Raw genomic sequence first — 23,528 nt, forward strand, 5'->3', positions numbered from 1 at the left:
TGTCTGATCATGCAGAACGGTGGGAGAGACAACCAAGCTCCCTTCTTTTTGGCAAAATCTGTCCAGTGGAGAAAGTCTGAAATTCCAATTTTATGAAGTGCTTAAAACTTAACCACAGAGATGGCACCGGCTGAGGCTGAGCTGGCCTGTGTCGAATGCCCAGCAAATCTGTCCCAGAAATTAACCAGGGCTCAGCTTGCCCCCATGTGGCGTAAGTCCATCCAAAGACTGGATTCCTAATTAATCACCTTAATGCCACAAGGAGAAATATTTCTGCATATTTCCTGCAGAGCCTCTGAGAGAATGTACTGATCTGGTCCAGAGAATGCTATACTGTCCCCGGTTTCCTTTTGGACCTATTATTTTAGAAAGTATTCAATTCTGCTTCTAGTTCAAACTGTTCCATTAAAGAATTAATGAAAAAAAAACCACTTTGATATATAAAGCAGGAGGAGGGATTAATGTGTGGGGCTCATTCTGGGCTTCATACACTGGTTCCTTTTATGGTTTGGGACCAGTGTGGCATGTTTTGAAATGGGATGTTTCTTCAGGAGGCCGTGGGGACAGATGCTACATGACCTTTCTTTGAAATTCTCATTACCAGTCTCCCCAGATCTAGACAGAGGGGATCACTTCTGGAAAGTTCAGGGCCACCCTGAGTCGGCAGAAGCAGGCCAGTCACCCAAATCCAAGTGGAGCTGGACTTGGGGCTGGAGGTTGAAGTGACAGGCTCAGGTCGCCCCTGGGTTCACAGGGACTGGGTACAGATCAGAGCCAGGAGAGCAAGCAGGGCTCAAGTCCAGAGTCCCAAGGAGCCTGACAAGCCGTGACACCAGCAAGGAGCTCACAGGTCAGAAACTTCCGGCTCAGGGCGGGCTGCGTGGAGGTGATACCACAGCTGAGTGTCGGAGGCTCTGCTGCCAATGAGCAGAACCAGAGTTAGGCAGGGGATTCTAGGCAGTGGGACAGCAAGAGCAAAAGCTCAGAACTGGAGGTTTCCCTGGGGTCCAGGCTTTGTGTGCACACAGGTTTGTCCCCACAGTTACTGGCTTCCAAGATGAGCTGGCTGGGAAGGGCAGAGGGGGCAGAGATAGGCATGGGAGCCCAGGAGGGGCAGGTGGAGGACTTTCTTACAACATTACTCGCAGGGAGGAGGGCAGCCCAGCCAGGGGAGGACCACGTGGAGCACGTTTGGTCTACCTCTCTGGCACTCGGAGCAGCTGGTGGGGGACTAAGCGTGGGGCAGAAAGGGGTGCTCTGGGCCTGAGGAGGGCTTCCTGGACTTCCTCTTTTGTGTCTCCACCTTTACCCACCCACTTTCTCATCTGCTGCCACCCCCATGTCCACCAGAGCCACACACACCCCCAACATGCAGAATTCACCCTACACGAGCTCATCCATGTGCCCATCAGCTGTTTAGTGGGGACAGTACCACTCAGCCACCAGGAGACCGAGATCTGTGCCAAAACTCCTGCCTACATTTCCTCGCTCAGCCACGGACTTGCCGTGTGACCTCAGACAAGCTATTTAGCTCCTCCAAGCACGTGTCCTGGTCTATAAGATGAGCCTGAGACTAGCACTCACGCGGCAGTGAGATGAGTAACACTAGTACTCATTCCAGGGTGGCGGGGAGATGGCATGGAGCACTGTGGAGATGGGCTGGCACCTGGGGACAGCTCAAAAGGGTTGGCTGTGATTGCTGGAGAGCACCCACTAGGGTACTCAGGGGCTGCTCAGATGAATAAGGCACTGATTCTGCCTAGGAGAGGTTAATTTTTTTTTTCTTTTAATGGAAGGGATGCCTCGCCACTGTTCCGGCTGAAGTAAAACTGCATGCCCTCTGTCGGTGCCTACGCATGCATGGCCAACACACCTCCTAAGCCATATGCCAACAATTCTGGGTGCCCCCTCAAGAGAACAGCGGGCTCTCCCTGGCATGGCTAGCTAGGAAAGCAGGACAGCAAAAGTTAAACACTAAATTGCATTCAAATAGAACTCACCCAAATGACAAATTAGCTGAAAGTTCCTTATTGGTTTTTGTTTAATAATTCAAAAAACCAATACCAAACCAAATGTAAAAGAAGACAAGAAGTGACTCCAGAACCTTCTTCAGGCTTCCTAGAGTTAATCTCTTCCACCAACTTTAATGGCAGCACATCCCTTCTCTGCTCACTGAAAGCAACTGGGGAGATCCACAACTATTTCAGAAGAGAAGACTCTTCCTTGGGGAACCATTCAACAGTGTGAGGAATGTCCCTAGCCCCATGAAGCTCCCTCTCCAGCCTCCAGATCCTCTGGGGATGTGAGCTGAAGCAGTTTAGACTTTCCTGGCCCCTGCTTAGGTCAAGGTGAGCAACTTCCTGCCCTCCCAGGCAGGAGGATTGATTCTGTGTTCAGTTCTTGGCTTCTCAAAAGTTAGGGAACGTTTCCAAGATCTTCTTTTTGTGCCTCCCAAAGTGCACAGAGACACTTATGCAAATCAGATCCCAGCATCAGCCTTAGAATTAGAAGGCAAATGTCTAGCTCAGGTTTTCTCACCCTTGACCCTGTTGGCCTTTTCAATCAAATAATTCTCTATTGTGGGAAGTGCCCCGTGCACGACTGGATGGTCAACAGCATCTTGGCCTCTACCTTTTATGTGCCGGTAGTACTGCCTTCTCCCAGATGTGACCACAAAATAATGTCTCCAGACATTGCCGAATGGCCTCCAGGAGGAAAATCATGCCAGGCTGTTCTGGTGGGTTCTGTCCGGCTCCTGCTATCTCAGAGGCATACTTTGTAAGCAACATACTTCTCCATCTAAACCAGGGGGTGTTTCCCAAGCAGATGTCTAGACCCAAGACCATTCCGGCCACTGTGGAGGAGCCAGAAGAATCTAGGGAGTGGACCCATTTCCCAGAAGCTGCCATCAGAGGTTGATACCTGCAGCCAAATCAACTGAGACCAAGCAGTGGGTACAATTGTGTGCTTCTACCAGGGAAGGCTAACCCCAGGGAGCAATGTGGTGGGCAGGCAGGGACTCCCGGTTCAGAGGGAAGGAGCAAGCAGAATGTGCTTGTCGGGCAGGAAGGAGGCAGATGAAGCACTACAAGCATTGGCAAGGGCTTGGCACTACCAACCAGGGATGGCTTAGTGGACCTAGCTGGGGCATTGAAGGACAGCAGGCACTGGAATTCCAGGCAGGGGGACCAGGGAGGTCAAATCCTCCAAGGCTGGACGGTGTGACCTGTACGGAAGGGAACTATACTCAGGGACACCAGGAATGCTTCTCAGATTTGCACAGACAGCAGTTAGGAGTCCTGAGATAAGTCCACTGGACATGTCTGGAAGGACTGCCACCCTTCAGGGCAGAGGTGAGGCGTTTGTTAGAACCCATGGCCACACAAGGTGAAAACCTCAGCGACCTAGCCTCATTACCAGGGGACTTCAGCCCGCCACGGGCAGGGCTGCCAGGACCCTTGAGCCCGAGGATCTCAATGAGTACCACCCTTTGCCTCCTGGGAGCTGTCACACAGGGAGCCGTGACTCAGGGCCTCCCCCGCCCAGGTGAGTCACACACCTGCAGCCAATCTGCACAGAAGCTGCTGCCTGGAGCCAGAGCGCATGCCCACCAAGCACCCTGGCTTCCTTCCCCTCAGATCCCCAGGCCTGGCCCTCACCTTCCTCCCACGGCATCTTCACACCCTGGAGCCCCTCACTCTGCTCAGCACCGATGCCCCTCCCCTCCTACTGTCGGCCCGTCAATTACTAGTCCGTGGGATGCCCCCGACAAGTCTCTGGGGAGCTAGCCTGCCATTAATTCGAGCAGTGTGCGTCCCTGTCTCTCCCTTCCCCCCCTCTCTTCCCCACCTGTCTTCAGCAGCAACCGTAGCAGTGGCATCCCCAGGGGAGGAACGTGACATGGTCACATCTTCAGGACGATCACCCGTGTGCCAGTTACAGCTGACAGCACTGGTGGAGGGAAGGCGGGGGGCCAGATGCTGCCCTTGTCACTGCCAGCAGCTGCGGCTTCTCCCTGACAGTTACGGGCTCCTTCACCCCTTCCTCCCACCTTGGGGGGCACACAGGTGTGCCCCAGGAGGCCTGGAGGTAGCCAGCCCTCAGGGCCCACAGGTCCTGTGTGACAGGACGGGGCTATCCTCAGAACCACGGTAGGGCAAGGGAGAGGAGGGCACTTGGAACCAGCAGGAAGGACAGCCACGTCAGAGAGAATTTAGGGACCCAGTACCCAGGGGCCCTGAGGAACATGAGGTGGAGGAGAGGGAAGACCCTGAGTGACAATGCAGCCACACTCCAACACTGGCTGACGGGATGGGCAGCTCCGCACATGGCCTGGGATGACCGCGCCGCCTCTGGCTCTCGAGCACTGTTCACCTCACACCTTTGGGCTGTGAGCCCTGGGAGGGAAGGAGGGAACAGCATCATGAAGCACTTTTCCCCTCCTGTAGTCCTCCCAACGCTCAGGGTGGGCAGGGCAGGCCATAGAGCCATTATCCACTGGAGAGGAAAGGGAGGCCAGGCCGGTCCCACAGTCAGGGCCACCCGGCATGACCCTAAAGCTTGCATCCTCCAAAGGCGACCAGTCAAGGATGAAATCCAGCCTGAACAGCTCCCACAGAGCCACGGTCTTCTCACTGGAGAACATTTTCCTAATTTACAGTAAGGCATTCATGGTCACCCAGCCAGAGCCAGAGAGTGGCGGCACCGGACTCAAGCCCCATTGGTTGATTGGCCACCTGCCTTTCAGACCAGGTTTTTGGGGCTTTAGTTCAGAGGGCAGAGGGGGACCATCCACAGACCCCCCTGCCAGCTCCCTGCCTGAGCTTACCCTGGGTCCCATTCAGAACCATCTGTAGACCATGGGGCCCAGGGAACGTGCCCTCATGGAAGCTGCCACCCTCTGCCATCCTCATCCCAGCACCCGGGAGCTTGGGATCTCCTGTCCAGATGGCCTAAGCCTCCACGAAGGGTCTGCCCTGCAGCTGGGGAGCCACTGGAATGTGGACCCCTGGTCGGCACCCTGTGCTCCACCAACCCAGCCCTCCTCTCCCCTCCTCCCTTCACCCCCCACCTCTTTATCGCCCTCTCCCTGGTCCCTCCCAGCCCATGTGGGCCTGCCTTCTTGACTCCTATAAGAACACGCCAGGATCCAGCTGTGTCCAGAGGCTCCTTAACAGAGCAAGGCCTGGTGGGAGGGGAGGAGGGCGGGCCTGTCCTGCTGGTCACAGTGCACAGCCAGGAAGCCCCGGCAGGAGCGGAGCTGAAGAGCTGCCCTGGGCCTGGAGGAGGTCGGCATGGTGACGGGAAGAACAGGCTGCAGGGCTGCGAAGGCTGGGAGGCAGCATGGGGCAGGAAGGGGCCCAGGAGCCTCCTGGACATCAGCCTGGGCCCTCTGCTGAGTCTTGGTTGCACTGCCCAGCCTGCCCCTCTGGCCCCCATTCTCTTTTTTTTTTTATTGATTTTATCTTTTAAATACATGACAGCAGAATGTATTATAATTCCTATTACACATATAAAGCAGAATTTTTCATATCTCTGTATATAAAGTATATTCACACCAATTCATCTCTTCATACATGTACTTTGGATAATGATGTCCATCACATTCCACCATCATTAATAACCCCTCGCCCCCTCCCACCCCTCCCACCCCTCTGTCCTATCTAGAGCTCATCTATTCCTCCCATGCTTCCCCTCCCTACCCAACTATGAATCAGCCTCCTTATATCAGAGAAAACATTTGGCATTTGGTTTTTTGGGATTGGCTCACTTCACTTAGCATTATCTTCTCCAACGCCATCCATTTATCTGCAAATGCCATGATTTTATTCTGTCTTATTGCTGAGTAAAATTCCATTGTGTATATATGCCACATTTTTTTTATCCATTCATCTATTGAAGGGCATCTAGGTTGGTTCCACAGTTTAGCTATTGTGAATTGTGCTGCTATCTCTAGGGTCTATAAAGAACTCAAAAAGCTAAGCATCAAAAAAACAAATAACCCAGTCAATAAATGGGCCAAGGACATGAACAGACACTTCCCAGAAGAGGATACACAATCAATCAGCAAATATATGAAAAAATGTTCATCATCACTAGCAATTAGAGTAGCAATTAGAGAAATGCAAATCAAAACCACTCTAAGATCTCATCTCACTCCAGTCAGAATGGCAGCTATTATGCATACAAACAACAATAAGTGTTGGCGAGGATGTGGAGAAAAAGGTACACTCATAACACTGCTGGTGGAACTGCAAAATGGTGTGGCCGATATGGAAAGCAGTATGAGATCCTTGGAAAATTGGGAATGGAACCACCATTTGAACCAGCTATTCCTCTCCTTGGACTATACCCAAAGGACTTAAAAACAGCATACTCCAGGGACACAGCCACATCAAGGTTTATGGCCCCCCATTCTCTAGCCACCTGGGCCCTGGCCACTCCCCGAGTACTTTCTCAGTCCTCAGGCACACGCTCTACCCCTGCTTCCTCCTCCACCTGAAAATACCTCCACATCCTCAGAGATGCTGCTCCGACATCGCCACCTCCAGGAAGCCTTCTCTGACCGCTCACCCCACCAGGATCCTCTCACCGTTTCCAGAGCTTTCCCTACCGTAGTATTGATAGCACGACATCGTCACCACTTATTTGTCTCTCCCCTACCACAAACTTTGAGGGCAATAACCACCTTATCATGACAGCTGGCACCTGGACCCCGGTGGGCATTCAGTGGGGAGGTGGATGACGGGATCACAGCAGAGCAATGGCCATGGGTGGAGGAGAGAGTGGGGCACTTGGTGCCAGCAGAGGTCGTGACGTCCTGCTGGTAAGAGAAGGAGGATGGTAGGTGATGGCGGTCCCCAGCTGGTGTCTCTACTGCTCCTATTTGTTTTGGGGGGACATTTGTCCCAGGAATGCTCTGACCCCTGGTGGTGACTGTCCTCTCTCCTTGGTCCTAGTATTTCTGCCTGTTGCTTGTCATCTTCCTGGTGGAGCTGGTGGCAGGCGTCCTGGCCCATGTGTACTACCAGAGGGTAAGTGGGATCCGAGGGCCCATTCTCTGCCAGTGCCCTGAAGGAAGAATAGCCAGGGGGCACTGAGGCTGTCACACACGGGTGGTCCTGGTTCCCAGGCCCGAGGACCCTCTGCACATCTGGATCCCATCTTCCTCTCTGGGTTCCAGCCATTCTCTGCTGATGCTGATGGGTGCCACGTGGGAGCTGGGGGTGGTGGGAGTTCCCCGTGGGAGGCTGGGCCATCCCTCTCCCCTTCCAAGGATAGTTAGAGGTTGAATCCATCTGTCAAAGACATCCAGGGGAAGGGCTTGGGGCACGGTGACGTGCAAGACCATAAAAGGGAGTTTTGGGGGCTGGGCCTGGGGCTGGGGCTCAGGGGTAGAGCGCTTGCCTTAGACATGTGAGGTACTGGGTTCGATCCTCAGCACCACGTGAAAAATAAATGAATCAATAAAGATATTGTGTCCATCTGCAGCTAAAAAAAATAATTTAAAAAAATGAGTTCAGGCTTTTCCTGCCCAGAATGAACAAGATAAAGTGATCAGTCTGGTCCTCTCCCCTGCTGTGGCCTGGGAATCAGGGGTTTGAGGTCACGTGCAAGGTGATTTGGGGTTGCTAGAGGGTGTGCCACCATGCTGGTTAATTGAACCAGTGTCCACACAGTGCCCACAGGGTAGCAATTGGTAATGCTTTGAAGATAACCTTGTAATCAAATTCAGATCCACAGCTATTGGAAAGCAGCCGGTGCTAGCCTCATAGCTCTGACTGACCCTTGGTGACCCTTGGTGTCTCTTCCCCCACCTCTGCTCCGCTCTGCCCATCATGCCAGGGCCCTCACAGTGGCCCTGATTTTTGCAGCATCCTGTCTGTGCACGTCCTCAATGCTGTCTCTGTGGAGGGTCCTTTGACACTGTCTGAGGGACCCTACTATGGCAGCGCCCTCACCTACTGTGTCCTGAACTTAGCTGGCAGGACTTTGGAGCACACCTGGGCCCTGGAGTGTGAGTTGGGGTTCTCCTGACACCTGCCTTGTGCTGCTCCCTTCTCAGCTGAGTGATGAACTGAAGCAGCACCTGAATCGCACCTTGACTGAGAACTACGGGCAGCCCAGGGCCGTGGAGATCACAGCCTCCGTGGACCGTCTACAGCAAGATGTAAGGCGCCAGGCAGACCCGGGTTCACAACCCGACTCTGTTCCTTCCCACCTGTGTGACCCTGGCGTGTTCCTCACCCTTCGGAGCTTCCATTGCCACGTCCCTAGGGGAGACTGACTGGAGGTAGCCAGGAAGCAGGGCAGGGCTGGCCTAGGTTGTTCCCCATGAGCCTCGTGGGGAATGTGAGCTGTAACTCTGACCACACCCAGCACATGAAAGGTGCTTTCTGAATCCTCATTCCTTTCCTTCATCCTCCTCTGCCTTGACCTCTCCCATAGCTTCCCCTGACCTCTTCCCCCAAATCCCACTTGGGTCCCCTGGAGCAGGAAGCAGGCCAGGCCAGCAGAACTCTATCTACTCAGGACAAAGGTAAGAAGCTCCTTTCCAGGCCCTTCTATCCATGAGCTGCCTTTCTCCTTCCTCGGGGACCTGGGGGCCAAGACGCCAGGAGAAAGAGCTGTGACAGGCTCTCAGTGAGGTGGCCACAGAACAGAACAGAGAGCATCTTTCCTTCCCCAAAAGAGATGCAGCTGATCCCACAGTCCCAGCCAGAGGTCGGGAAAGGGCAAGTGACCTCAGACCTGTGCTGTCCAAAATGATGGCCACTAGTCATGGGTCACTTTTATACTTAAATGCAAAACTCAGTTCCTCTCATGCTTGTCACAATTCAAGGGCTCAATGACCACACATGGCTAGTGGCACAGGTGTAGGACATTTCCCAATTCTATTGGACAGCCCTGTCCTACTGGTTCCGTAATGGAAAATTCCAAGCAGCTCTAAGTGACCACTATGCTCCCAGTCCCTCTGCCATCCAGCCACCCCACCCAGGCCCAGGGCCTTGCTCTGGGACCCATAAGCATCAGGCAAGTAGAGGAAGTCAGTGGGTCCTGAGCGCCCAGGTGCCATGGCTCAGCCCTTCCCCACATCCTTCCCCTAAGGCTCAGGTTCAGCTCCCAGTCAGGGTCACAGGGAGGAGTCTCTTCTCTCAAACAGGGACCAGGGACACAGGTGTACACACAGACACACACACAACACACTTAGCCAGGAACCAGGGTGGGCAGCACAGGCTGCTAGTCACCCTGTCCCGAGCTCAGTGTGCACCTGCTGGGCCTCCCAGGGGAAGAACTGTGTGAGACAGCGGCTGGGACAGAATCCCTGCCCCGGGCACTTACTCTGGAAGCTCAGCACACAGCAGATGACGTGCCGGGTGCTTGGCTGGGGTTCCCTGGGACTAGAGGGGAAGGGAGTGGGGTTTATAGGGGAGACTGACTGGAGGTAGCCAGGAAGCAGGTCAGGGTTGGCCTAGGTGGACAGGGGGAGCCGCAGGTCAGGGTGGGGACGTGTGAGGAAGGGCGCCTCTGAGAGCAAATGCCATGTTGCTGACCAGGATCTGTGTGGACAAGGACACGTGGACGTGGGCCTCAGACTCACCAAGGATATGGCTCCCTAGCCCACATGGCAGGCAAGAGAGACCAAGCCCCAAGACAGCAGTGGCTTCAGAGCCAGGGCCAGCATCAGGACCCTTCAATGGCACCACATGTATGCAAATGATAGGTGCCCATGTACTACAGGTCACTTGAGGAAAATGGTGATTCCAAGTCCCTTGTTAATAGCTAGCTCTCCCCAGACCCTTTCCTAAGTGCTTACCTTGCAACCTGTCCTCAGAACAGCCCTGTTGGGGTGGCTTTTGTTGTCCCCATTTTACAAGTGGCGCAGGAATAGCAAGGCATACGCACACACATGCAGAGACACGCCATGTACAACTCCTGTGCGACTCCCCCTCGCACTGTCCCTGGCCCTCTTCCTCCTCTGGGCCACACACGGGCTTCTGTTATCTCTCCGACTAAATAACAGTAATGAGAAGCTCCACCAGGGCAGGATCCCCTCCTGACTTGTTTTTGAGCTCAGTCCCCAGCTTCACTCCTGGCACATAGTAGGTGCCTAAGAAACTCTTGTTCCCTGAACTATGAAGTACCCACCTGCCACCCACCCATGCCATACTGCAGAGACCACTTTGACGCAGCCGTGTCCCCCAGCCCATAGAGGATTTAGCATCTCAGAGCCTTGACTCATAGGGATGAGAAGTGATCCGTGTCCATTCTTTGAATCACATTCAGCCTGGGCTGGCATTTCCGTCCCCTGGGCACTGAAGACCACCCAGGTCCTGCTCAGCACGCAGCAGCCCTGTGCTCAATGCCGAGCTGCCATGTTATGCATGGGCTCTGGGACACTCTGTGCCCCTGGGGTATGGGGACTCTGATAGCTTCAAAGCCAGAATGGGGACCCAGGAACCTCTGGCAAGGATGGATGCCTGTCCCCAGGTCCTGCCTCACAGATGACCAGGAAATGTCCCCCTTGTTGTTTTGCCCCAGTGGGTGCTGGCTTTGCCACCCAGTGGCCCACAGCCCCACCCTCCCAGGAGCCCAGCCGCTGTCTACCCCTAGAGTCCCCAACATAGTCTTCTTAAAGGACTGGGTGGCTTCCCAAGGTAGCAAACAGGTGTCCTGTGGAGAGGACCCCAGAGGGACCTGTTTCCTGCTCGAAAATGGGGAAGGGGAGCATGGCAGGGAGAGGATGTGGGGGTTGAATCTATGGAATCCCGAGCCCTGCAGCCCGTGGCCCGGGGGCCCGTGGGGCCTACCCAAGCCCCCCTCACCTCCGGCCTCACTCTCCCTCTAGTTCAAGTGCTGTGGGAGCAACAGCTCGGCTGACTGGCAGCACAGCTCCTACATCCTGTCTCGGGAGGCCGAGGGCCGCCGGGTGCCCGACAGCTGCTGCAAGACAGTGGTGACACGCTGCGGCCAGCGAGTCCACCCCTCCAACATCTACAAGGTGGAGGTGAGTGCCCCAGCTCCAGTTGGGGGCACGGTGGGGGCCAGAAAGGCCATCTCAGGCAGATAGGTATGGTGCTTGGGGCCTCCAAGGGTCTCAGAGCCCTGAGACAAGCAGCTGCTACTGGGAGAACCCCAGAAATCATGGCATGAACCCTGGGGCCCCTCAAGAAGCCTGGGAGTGATTCCAAGGCTGGATCCCAGTCCTCTAATCTCTGGCTTTCTTCAGCCTCCGCTGGACCCAGTGGACAGCTAGCCGGGCCTTGCCCCTGCTGGGCCGAGGCTCATGTAACCCTTGGCTCCATTGCAGGGAGGCTGCATCACGAAGCTGGAGCAGTTCCTGGCTGACCACCTACTGCTCATGGGGGCGGTGGGCATCGGGGTAGCCTGCCTGCAGGTGAGTTGCGGTGGGAATCAGCACAGGGGCTGTGTGGAAGCGCTTGGAGGCCCTCTCCCATTGACCGAAATAAGTGGCCCTTTATGCACCCATAGCCTGCCCTCCCCTGCCCTACCTGTCTTCTCTCCCCTTCCCTTTGCAACCAAGGATGAACCACAAGGTCAGTCTCTTCCCCAGGGAACACTGAACACTGAACTTGAACTTAGAAGGAACAGGGACCTGGGAGGAGTCTGAGTGTGGGCTCAGGTATGTGTGTGCACCCTGCGCGTGTACAGCCTGCGTGTGGGTCCTTGAACGTCTGCATGCACCTGGGTCTGCCTGGTTGGGATGTGTGCCGCACACGTGCTGAGATGTGCTTGTGCATATATGTGTGTGTGTGCACGTGTACCAGCACTCCCATGATGTGTGCGTGTGTGTGTGTGTGTGCACGTGTTCTCCTCTTGTACACCCAGCTCTCTCCCCGAGGATGGGCAATGCCCTTGGTCCTGTCACTTCCCTCCACACCACCCCCCAGCCACCACCCAGAAAGCTGGCATCGTTGACATCAGTTGCTCTAGTCAAGGGCCCAAAGAAGAGGAGCCAGGAGGGGATTCTTAGGGGCTGGGCAGATACAGTGAGCTCAGGCCCCTTAGGTCCCCACCTCACCCTCACCTGGCACTTGTACCCTGATGGAAGGTCCTTCTAGAGGGAGCTTCACATCCTGCAGTCCTGCCGTAGTAGCATCTAGGGAAGGCCAGGGGCTCTGGAGTCAGAACACCTGATCCAGTCCTGGCTCTGCTCCTGTGGGATCTTGAGTTAAGCTGTTAAGCTGTCCTTCAACTTCATCTGCAGAATGCAGGTCATTTCTCCAACCTCGTAGAGTCTAAATAAGAATTACAGGTTGCATGTCACCCACTCAGGGCACATGGCACTTACAAAGGCCTCCATAAGTGGAAGCTGTCTTCTCCAGTTACCTGTGAACTTTATAATATTTTCAGTGGCTTCCTTTCATCAGAGCCTCACAATAACCTGAGACCCAAGCCAGGTAGGGAGGAGATCAGGAATGAGATCTGGAGAGGCCACATAGGTAAGGTGTCACACCCTGACCAGACACAGAGATCTCCTGGATTTGGTTCTTTGCTTTCCCAAACCCCTAACCCTCACACAGAGGTCTATGGAAAAGAGACACTTAGAGTGCTCATGTGTAGGATCCTTCCAGAAAAGGTGCTATCCATACACAACAGTGTGTGGACCTCGAAGACCCAGCTGCAGTCTTCCAGGCTGAGAAGGTCCCCAGCATTTGGAGGAAGACCCTTCTTGGTTCTGCCACCTGCAAATCATGTGTCCTAGGGCCAGTTAGTTCATCTCTGAGCCCCAGTTATCGTTTGTAAACTGGTGTACTTACTCTTTGGTGGGATCATGAGAATTAGCAATATGCATGTAAATCACCAGAATTATTGCCGAGCATATAACAAGTGTTCAGTCAGTGAGGCTCATCATTTTCATGATTTCTACATGGACACATTGTTTCAAAAAACAAAAAAAAAATCTCCAGTGGTTCCCTGGCAAGAGCGGCCTGCCTCTATGTGCCCATTTACCTGCGTGGCCCAGGGAGCCCCAGGTGGACTTTGGTGCACTCCCCAGCACAGACCTTCTGTCCCATTTGCTGAAACCAGAAGAGTCACCACTGGAACCCAGGGAAGGGGCTACTCTGTGCTCCAGATCCTGGCTCAGCTGAGGTTTTCAGAAACCTGTTACTCCAGCAGTTGGGAGGGGCCTGCTCTATATGGATACAGACCAGGCCTGGTCTACTTCTGCACATTTCTTCATGATCCATCTGTCCAGAGAAGCCATAGCCAAAGGTACAGAAACCAGGGATGTTGAGTAGGACCGCAAATGCCTTGAGCCCCAGGTCAAGGTGGAACGTTACTGGGCAGTGCTTCACAAGCCCACTGAAGTTTCTTCCCACTCACAGCCCCCAACCTGGAAGGTTGAGGGGGAGTTTCACCTGGCCGCGGCTGTGGATCTCAACCCCTTACCCAGTGTTCCCCTCTGCAAGCCACTGAGCCTACCCTGCAGCAACCAAGGCTCAGGTTAGAGCTCCCTCTGCTGGCCAGAGCTGGGCACTAAGCTGCCCCAGTCCTCTAAGTGGGCTGAAGCCTCTTCCCAGACCCATATCCTCCTCAGAGCCAGAGCAGACACCAGGTACCTTCCTCACACACTCATCATGGCACTTTAGAGACCCCCACATTTCAGGATGTCAAGCATAAGATGGTTTCACAATGTTTCCTGGTCCCCAGAACTGGAGGAAATCATGTTTGGGAGTCAGAGGGCCTGGATTCTACACATAGCTCCACCTCTTGCTGTGTGACCTTGCTGTGTGACCTTGCTGTGTGACTGAACACCTGTTATATGCTCGGCAAAAATTCTGGTGATTTACATGTGTGACATTACATTCCTTCTCTGAGCCATGTAGAGTGGAGGGATGGAACATTTTTTTAGCCTTTATTAAGCAGCAGCATCCACTTTTTCTTTTTTCTTTTTTTTTTTTAACATTTATTTCTTAGGACACAATGCAATGCCTTTATTTGTATGTGGTCTGAGGATAGAACCCGGGTCCTGCCCGTGCTAGGCGAGCGCTCTACCACTGAGCCATAATCCCAGCCCCAGCATGCACTTTTTAATGGAGTTTCCACATAGGACCCCACTCTCCATTAAACACAGACGGCAGAGCAGCTGTTAGGATTGACACAGGAGACAGGACTTTCGTGACAGCCACCCTCACTTCTCTCATGACCCTGAGCTACTCTTGGGATTTCTGGTGCAGTTTAAAAACCACTGGCCCAATCCGTGTCTCAGGAACCTTCTGACTCTAATGTGTGATTTTGGGGGGCGGTAAGATTCCCTTCTCAGTAACCAGTTATCTTGGGATTGATGTCCTGAAGCAGGCAGGAATGTTAAAGCAGATAACTTGTGAACACTCTGAAACCAAGCAGAAAGTTCACGGAGTGTTGCCAACCCTGACTTCAGCCAGGTATTGGGCCACGTGTGAATGTCGCCTTGCAGACCAGACCCCGGGCACTTATGAGTTTAGGAGAAATTGTGACCACTGGATGAGCACGCTGGGAGAGGGAAATGAGATCAGTGTCAGCCTGGCTTTCAGTCTTAGACCATCTCTTCCTAGTTTTCCTAGTGATCTCAGGGATGGCCCAGAGTTGCCCATCAACTCTGATAATGGGCCACATCTGCAGAGAGAGCCGGTCTGTTCGTGAGAAAGCCAGCAGGGAAGAAAGAGCTCGGTGGGTGGAGAAGATGGACTGAAAGGGAGTTTGAGTCCTCACATTTAAGTCTTGCCTTGCTTTGCATCCAGCCTATGCCACAGGGCGGGGGGATATTCTGCCTGGGTTGTCTGATGCAGATGCAGCCTGGAGGGCCACTGGTGGAAATCAGGAAGACAGCCAGGATGCTAAGGTGCCAACTCAAGCCACACCAAGGCCCCATGCTCTGGTTCCAGCCCTACCTTCCCAGTGGGATGAGACCTCTACAGAGACTCCAGGGTGGTGGTCCCCAACTTGCCTGCACATCAGATCCCCTGGCAAGCTTTCAAACCCCACAAGGCCCAGACCACACCCCAGCACAAGTAAATAAAATGGTCTGAGACTGGCCCCCAGGCCTTGGTGCGTCCGCTAAGCTCCTGAGTGGTTCCTTAGTACAGTCAGGTCCAGAGTGAGGACAGGTGGGCTGGAAGCCAGGTGTGGGCAGTGTCAGGAGATGGGAGAAGAGGGCACTCTTCCTGGTGTCTCTAAACCACAGCAGTCATGTGGGGGAAGGAGGGGACTTCCCAGGTGGCTCCAGGAGACGGGCAGGAGCTGTAGGTGGAACTTACAAGGAGACAGATTGGAGACCTTTTTAACGACCGCAATTAACCCACAGTGGTCCTTGCAGAGCCCTGGGTTCTCTGGGGCTGCCGGCTGGGACAGAGGTTGGGACCAGTGCAGAGGCTAAATGGAAGAATGCTTTTCATCAAAGACAAGGCCTACTGGGAAGGCACCTGATCCTTCCAGCAGGACCCACGGACTCCTCTGTCCACCCTGGCCATGTAACTTGCCGTACTGCAGGCCATGTCAGATCAGATAGGGACCATGAGGCTCTTGAGGTGCCCCCACATCATAGACTCCCAGACCAAAGAAGACCCTGCTGACCGCCATCAGTTCTGATGGCACATTTCTAAATACCCTGCTCCTGTTGGCCTGGGAGGAGTCCCATCTATGGGGTAGAGAACCCCTAGGCCCATCTTATTCACAGAAAGTGACAGAAATGGGGAAAGAACCAGGTGAGGGAACAGCATGGGCCTGGCTGGCTGGCGGGGGTGGGGGATATGCTCAGGGCCCAGGTTAGGGATGCTGTCTGGCTTAGGGGTCAGGAGGGCCCTAGTTTTTGGTTTGGGTTTTTTGTTTGATTTTTGTCATCCTGGTTTTTAAAGCACCTTACTCTGGACCAGTGAACAGACTGGGAGCTTTTTTTACTGATGGAGTGAGATGTAAGGCTCAGAGAGAGATGGAAATGTCCCCTTAGGTCACACAGCCCATCAGTGCTTACCCCCACATAGAATGCAGCCCTCTAGCACCCCAAGATTCCTTGTGATTGGATACAGGCATGTTCCAAAGCCTCAAAAACTCGCAGGACAGCCAACATTGGGATCTATAGGTCGTGAGAAGGAAAACCAAAAGGTCCTTTGGAAATGACCTCCCAGAATCTTCCTGGCCCTTCCTCCCAGCTCTCTAATGAGGTGCTGGCTTGGAAATGTCAAGAAGGCTGAGAGCATGATGGCCTGCTTGTTAAAAATATCCTATACGTGGCCAAGTGCTCTGCCCAGGCAGCTCCCAGAAGAAAGCACTGTGCCCACGCAGGCCTGGCCCAGCCTCCCCTCTGCCGTGTCCAGCTCCTGCAGTCAGCTTGTCCTGTGTCTGGGAGACGCTGATGCTTGTTCAGGACCCCTTCCGTTATTATCCTTTACCTCTTTGCATGATTCTGGGTGTGAAGTGTGTGCATGTGTGTGTGTGTGTGTGTGTGTGTGTGTGTGTGTGTGTGTGTGTTTGTTCATGTACACACATCTTCGTGAGAGCATTGTTAACCCCTCTGCATGATTCGGGGTGGGTGCGTGTGCATGTATGTGTGTGCATGTCACATGTGTGTTCATGTGGACACGCATTAATTAGTGTGTGGCCCACACACCTCTGCCTTACTGTGCCTGTCCTGGGAAACCCACATCTCCTGCACAGATGTGTGTACCAGGGAACTCAGCTCCTTCATGCACCTGGCCATGCACATCTTCATCAGCCAATCCTTCTCCCTCTGGCTGGAGCCCTGTGGCCACCCAGGTCTGCATTGCCAAGATTAGAGGGGTGGGGGGTGGGGAGCTGGGGGAATTCAGAGCATTGTTTCTGTATATAAGGAAATCTACCATCACCTCTGTGCTATGGGACAATCATGGGGCTGTTCAGGCACAATGCCCCTCTCCTGTGGACAGAGAGTCAAGATCCAACATGTCATTTTCATTATCAAAATCATGATGACCGTCACAGGGCTTCTTGGTCTGACACATCCCCATCTCCTTCTCCTTAATGCATCCTTGGTTGAGAGGAGGAGGAAGAGGGAGGAGGAGACCCCATGAAGAGCAAAAAGGAAGAGTGAAGGTCCTCTACATTTTGGAAACGGAGAGCATGAGACCTGGGGTGGGAGGCAACTTTCCTAAGACTCCGTGTGCCCCAGGCAGGGTGTGGTAACCCCTTCCTTTTTGGTGAGTGCCTGCCCACAGAGGGGCTGTCAGGAAGGACTCCTAGGCCCTAGGTCTGCATCCCGAGATGATTGACAGGACACACTAGTGCTCCTCCCAAAGTCTCAGCTTCCTGGTGGCTTCTGATATCAGCCAAAGCATGGATGATGCTCTGGAGTCCAAGAGCAGCAGACTCGAGGTGAACTAGAGAGAAAGACACTTCAGCTCTAAGGAGGGAATGGAAATATCACCACTGAGTAGCTAATTAAATCAGGCCTCCAGAGCAGACCTGGGATCTCGTGCCAGCAACATCTCCTGGGAGCACCTACTAGAGAGATGCAGGTCCTCAGGCCCTCGCTCAGGCTGCTGGGGTTGTAATCTGCCAGGTAACAAGACCCCAGGTGATTCATGCCCATCAGAGTGTCAAAAATGTGCTCTTGGACAGTAGTTCTCAGAGTGCGGTTCTCCCAGACACACCAGCATCACCTGGGAGCAGGTGAGCAACGCAGGCCCACCCCAAGCCTGCAGAGGGAGAAGGGCCCTGGGATCCCGTCATGCCCTCCAGCGGAGCAGCCTGCTCAGGGCACTGCAGCCATGACCTCATGGGGTTCTGATTTCCCTTTGCTCTCTGCTCTCTCCCTCCTGGCAGATCTGCGGGATGATTCTCACCTGCTGCTTGCACCGGAGGCTCCAGCGGCACTTTTATTAATGGTCAACCCTGTCCCCTTCTGGCTGTCCCTCACAAGTACAAGGGCCTACATCTCCACATCCATCAGCAGGCCTGACCAGAGCCATGGACTACCTTTACCCTGGGCCCAGGCCCCGGAGCCCACCAAGTGCCTGGATGGTGACTCCTGCTCTCCCCACCTAGGCAGGGACCCTCAGCCCCCACCCCTGCCCTTCTGAGCATTCACTGCCAGAATCCTGGGCAGGGAATGATCCTACCAGGACACAGCCAGAGCCCCTTGCCAGGCATGAAGTGTCCAGGACAGTAGGAAGGTGAGAGCTCTTCACTTGGTCCCCTTGTAGCTGGAACCTGGAAGGAAGGCTGGAATCTGGGTCCCTCTGGGACTCCTGCATTTCGTTGGGTGCTGAGCAGCCTGCATCTGTCTCATGCCAGGGACCTCCTGGTAGGGCAGTTAGGAATGGCTGCCTCCTAGTAAAACTAGCCAGTCCCTGGCCTGACTGTTCCCCACACTGCGTCCTCCTATCTGCATTGCTGCCTGCAGGGCTGGGAAGGGAGGCTTGAGGTGGGCCACCTGGTAGTGCTGCCAGGAAAGGAGTAAGAGCCCTGCACCCTGCCATGCCCCCTTCGTGGAAGAGATTCCCCCTGGAGACCATGGCCCCAAGCTCCAGCCTCCAGTAATATGCACATAACTCCTGTTCCAAGGCTTATTGTCAGAGAAGCCAGGTTTTCAACCATCTAGCTGCTAACATCCGAGGATTTAAAAGCCCTCCCCAAGTGGACCAAAGCAGGCCTAAAAAGTCAGAGCCACAGAGAAAGGGAAGTTCTGAGGAGGGGTACCCTGCCTGGACCCCACTTTTCCTGAGTCCCTCTCTCCCTGACCACATGATCATCACCCTGTTCTTTCCAAGGGCCTCACTCTGCTTCCTTTACTACTGCCCCGGAGCAGACACAGTCCCTTCCTTTGGTTCTCTTGTGCATCAATGATTGAGTCAGGGAATTTTCAGGAAGAACTTTGCCAAATGCTAAGGGAGACCAGAAAGAAGATTCTAGAAAACATAGGGTAGAGTATGTATCAACTCCTAGACCCCCATCAGGAACCACCCGGGGCCCCATATGACTGTTACCTGGGCAGCTCATAACATAAGAATCCCACTCCTGGTTTCCATCCTTCCAAGGTCCTACACTTCTGTCCACCTAGGGGACCCTCCTACTTCCCCAGCAAGAAGCGGTGGCACTTTGTTACACTGAGGCAGAGACCACCTTCCCTCCCACCCTATCCAGCCCTCATTCTGATGAGCACAGCTCTTGCTGACCCAGGCTCATCCTGGAGGAGGGACATTCTCTTCTATACTTAGGGATGCCCTAGGGGCCACTCACTGCTGTCATCAATGTAGTCCTGAATGGTCCAGACACTGCGTCCTCAGAACAGGAAGTAGCCATGTGGACAGAGTTTAGACCAGGCTCTGGGGGCCCACTGCTTTCTCCACTCCAGATTCCCCAGGGGCTCCTCACAGCCTGGGCTGGTTTATCTCATCTGCCTAGAGGGCTCTGGAGTTGCTGATGCAAATTCAATAAAAAGAAGACAAGCTCTCCCAGCAAGCCCAGACTGCACCACAGCCAAGAGAAGTGGTGGTTATCTTAGCTGCCCTCCAACTTCCTGAGACTCATGCAGATGATCAAAACTTGTGGTGACTCCCAGGCTTGCAGAGAGAGGGAGGAGAAAGAGAGTGCTGGACTGGGACCAGTCCTTCCCGCAGAGGGGCCGCAGGGGAGACGGTAGCGGGCAGGGATATTCTGTGGCCTTCTCCATCTGCCCCTGTGGGCTCCCTTAATTCTCAGGGAGATGAGGACAAAGGTGACAGGTGGGCACCATTTGCACAGTCTTGTCACTGACACAGGTCAGGAGAGCCTGACTCATCGGCCCCTAGCCCAAAAGAAAGGCCAACCTTACTAGGGACAGGATCAGCTGTGATTCCTTCCCTGGGCACCATCCTGTGCAGATGGGGGCACAACTGGTTGGAGCTGCAAAGTGGAGGACAGCCCAGAGCTTTTGGAAACAGGACCTCCTTATTCATGCCCACAGGGTCGACAGGAGACAGGGTCAGAGGAAACAGGGCCCCAGAATACAGCACCTTCTGCCTAAGGGCATATAATGGCTGCCATCCAGAGCTGTCAGGTTATGATCCTTGGTCAGATGTGCCCCTCCCTCTGACAGATATGCAGATCCATGCCTGAGATGCCTCCTCCTGTTCCTGCTTGGAGGCTGTCACAGTCTCAAGTTCCTTGGAAAGAGAGAAAAATATGCCTGCAAAAAATCAGATCCTCAGTCCTAGGGGACAGGGACACAAAGTGTCCTGGGGTCCCTGAAGCTTGGGTTGGCATATTCTTGCCTTGAGCAGACTAAGCACCCTGCCCTAAGCTCCCAAGGGCAACACAAAGAGCAGAGCAGATCCCCAAGTCCCCGGATGACCAGGGAGGGGAAGGAATGAAACCTGACAGTGGTGAGAGTTGAGATGTTTACCCCAGTGAGCATCTTTCTCCTTCCCTCCCCTTCACTGTAGCCCTGACTCCAGGAGTGCCTCTGGCATGGCCACTTGAGGAATGTTTATGGAGGGTCTCCTGTGCACTTAGAATGGGTTAGTTGCCATTAAATACATTACCTTGCAGTGACCCCAGTGAGAGGTACTAATTCCCCCATTTTGCAAATGAGACAATTAAGGCTCAGCTACGTCAGGGGCCCTGCCTGTCTGTGGTGATGGCTGTCGTCATGGTCCTCCGCCAAGTGGACCCAAGGAAGCCCAGGCCCCTCTGCTCAGCATCCCATAGTCCTCGGCCTCTGCAACAAGCTGTCAGCCTGGCACTCAGGTACAAAGTGTCCTCCAGGGACCTTGCCAGATAGTGGCAGCCCCAACACCCCTCCCAGGTCGGACAGAGCCATCCCTCGAAGCCCTGCACATTTGCAAGTTGGTGCGGAAGTCTTGCGTATTTCAAGTGACAGCCAGGCTCCCCCTAGCAGAGAGGCTCAGGCACACTTCCATGATAAGGTTGACACCACAGTGAGGGCTGAGACTATCCCTCTGCTCCCAGAACCCTCAAACAGGGTGGGGTGGGAATCTCATGCCCATGTGGACATTAGCATCAGGACAGAAATGTCTCTCCCTGCCCCATTCTGGGGCCTCAGATCATGGGCACCCCCAGAGCCACCCTGGGCAGGGACGGGCTCTAGGGGGTGATGCTGTCCCCTCCTCTTCCATTGAGGCCCTTTTCTGCCTTCTTGCCCTCTCCTGTATTGAGCACCCATTGTTGCTGGGCTCTAGGATGGATACAGTGTCCCTTTTGTCCGCAGAGCCTCACTCTGGGCACGACCATAGGGATTCAGATCCGGAAGGGTTCTGTGACCCTGGGGGAGCAGGATACGATAGGTCACTATGATCGGCCCCAGGACCCTCATGCCTGAAAAATCCACTTTGGCCTTGATATCGGCAGCTCTGGGCCCCTCTTCAGGGTTTGGAGGTAAGGGGAGTGAATTGGAACAGTTACCTTCATCACCACGCCACCCACTACCAACTTTGGAAATACTCCCTAGGTACAGGGAGGGCCATGGTCCGCTGGGGAAGGAAGGGGAGAAGAGGTGGGCCATCTGACCAGCTGAGGAGGAAAACAGTCTTTTGAGTGGCCGCTGGGTGGCGCTCATGTCTGCCGAGGATGGTACTGATCAAGCACCAAACCCAGCAATTCTCAAACTTGCTCTGGCGACATGATCACCTGGGGACTTTTCAAAACAGACCGCAGCCTCCCCAGAGTTTCTCATCAGAAGGTCTGGGGTCAACGATTTGCATTTCCAGCAAGTCCCTAGGAGGTGTTGATGCTGCTGGTCCTAAAACCACTGCTTTGGGCCATATCATAAAGGAAGACCTACTACCTTCTTTCAGATGTCACACCCCCAGGGTTCAAAAGCCCAGCAGGCTGTCTGGCTTGAGTTCCACCTGCTGCAGCCTGCGACTGTTCCCACTTGATCCGCTGGAAGAGGGTGGGATGAAGCGGCCACTGGTGTCTGTTCACAGCCAACCAGAAAAGCCCCTCTCAGCTCTGCATTCTTGCAGCCCTACCCTGATGTATCTGTGACCTTGGCCATGTTGCAGCAGTGGCCCAGGTACCTGGATCCTCTTCCTGGAGGGGGACTAGTTACATTTACCAGCCTGTTTTCCCACCACCTTCTATGTGCCTTGAGACAGCTCTGCTATATGCTCGTCAACCCCAGCCAGAGCACAGTACCCAGCTCCGTACTATTCTAGGCCTCCCATGATCCCTGTCTCCTTCCCACCTAGGCAACACCCATCCCACACCCCGCCCTCTGCCCCGAGCAAGTGCCACTAGTAATTCTAAGCAGCCCAGTGTTTGGAGGCCACTTGGGCTCCTGGAACCAGGTGGCCCATGAATGTGGGTTACCAGAATATTCTAGAAACAGAGAAGTTGCCTTAACTTACTGCTTATAGGGAAGCGATAAGTATGCCTCTCTCCTTAGCTGATTTCACTGGAAGCCCAGCTTCATGTACTACAGGGCTTGACAATAAAGGAATTGTATTAAGGACTATGTTCTGCTGATCTGTCTTTTGCTCCTGTAAGGGAATCCCAGGCTATTGGCTCACCAAATGCTCTGTGATCCTATAGAAGCCTCCACGCTGGTCATGGCTCCCCTATTAGCAACCCACTGACCCCATTGGTTAGGGTCCTGCTCAGCCTGCATCCATCAGCTCTCATCATTCGTTCGTCTGGAAGGACCTCTCCTGCTCACGGGTATCATTAGCTCCTGCTCTGGCTGCAAGTGAGAACCAGGCTCAAACAAGTGTGTTTGGATTGGGTTCTGCTTAAAGTCTCCCACCTTCCGTCTATTGGTGTTTTCACACCATTCCTACAAGACTTGCCTGCCTGTGTTAAGAAGCCTGCATTTGGCTTCTCCCTGCTCAGACCACACACACTCACCCTCTCTGGCTGTAGCAGGTGCAGAGTGTGGCGGGAGGTCTGGCTGACTTGCATCCTGGATCCCAAGCCACCTCAATCCAGCGAATCTAATAGACTTTCTCCCTCTGGCACCATCTGATCCATTTCCATCCCCAAATCTAGATTTGGAAACTTCCCCTGCCAGCTTACCTGGCAAAAAGCTGAAAGGAAGTGGATACTTTGTCTTTAATGACATAAAATATTCATTTTCTTTAATTCACTCCTCTTTCTAGAAAATTTGGTTGGTGGGGAACCCAAAGAGTATTTTGGTAATCTGGGCTCAAGGGAATCCCAAGACAGAAGAACTGGGGGGTGAGGCCCAGGAGGCAGCCAGGAGCCAAACTACTTGCCTGTTTGAACTTGAGGTGGGCCTGGCCACTTGCTGTGTAAGCAGATTGAGCCACCTGAGGAAGTCCCCAGGCAAGGATCCCTGTGTCTCTGGGGCCACTTTGGGCAATGTTCAGTTGTTTCTCAAACAACCACAACAGAGTCCTCTATGGAATGGGATGTGAACAGGGAATGGCCAAGCCTAGGACATATTCATGGTCCCATTGGCCTGGGACATCTGCTCACCTCTGCTATCACTGTGTGTGTGTGTGTACACATACACACTTGCACATACACGCACAAGCACACAAACATACCTGAGGAGGGACAAGCGCCACTCCTCCCCTTTCTCTGCTGCA

The 23,528-nt window shown here is 53.9% G+C and overlaps 1 protein-coding gene across 4 annotated transcripts in view; it reads left to right on the forward strand.

Moving 5' to 3' along the window:
• The window catches only part of Tspan11 (tetraspanin 11), a 73,574-nt gene extending 51,141 nt beyond the window's left edge, over positions 1–22,433 (forward strand). For 2 of the 4 annotated variants that reach the window (XM_078015391.1, XM_078015390.1), the window contains exons 4-8: positions 6,960–7,034; positions 8,066–8,170; positions 10,850–11,008; positions 11,312–11,398; positions 17,803–22,433. In XM_078015391.1, coding sequence (XP_077871517.1) covers positions 6,960–7,034; positions 8,066–8,170; positions 10,850–11,008; positions 11,312–11,398; positions 17,803–17,862 — 486 coding nt within the window. In that variant the 3' untranslated portion in view covers positions 17,863–22,433. Of the gene's footprint in view, positions 1–6,959; positions 7,035–8,065; positions 8,171–10,849; positions 11,009–11,311; positions 11,399–11,575; positions 11,645–17,802 lie in introns of all 4 variants that reach the window. The other 2 variants (XM_078015393.1, XM_078015394.1) reach the window with 2 other exon arrangements.
• Positions 22,434–23,528: the final 1,095 nt, after the last annotated feature.

The sequence above is a fragment of the Ictidomys tridecemlineatus genome, chromosome 6 (assembly GCF_052094955.1).
Source record: "Ictidomys tridecemlineatus isolate mIctTri1 chromosome 6, mIctTri1.hap1, whole genome shotgun sequence".
NCBI classification, from domain to species: domain Eukaryota; kingdom Metazoa; phylum Chordata; class Mammalia; order Rodentia; family Sciuridae; genus Ictidomys; species Ictidomys tridecemlineatus.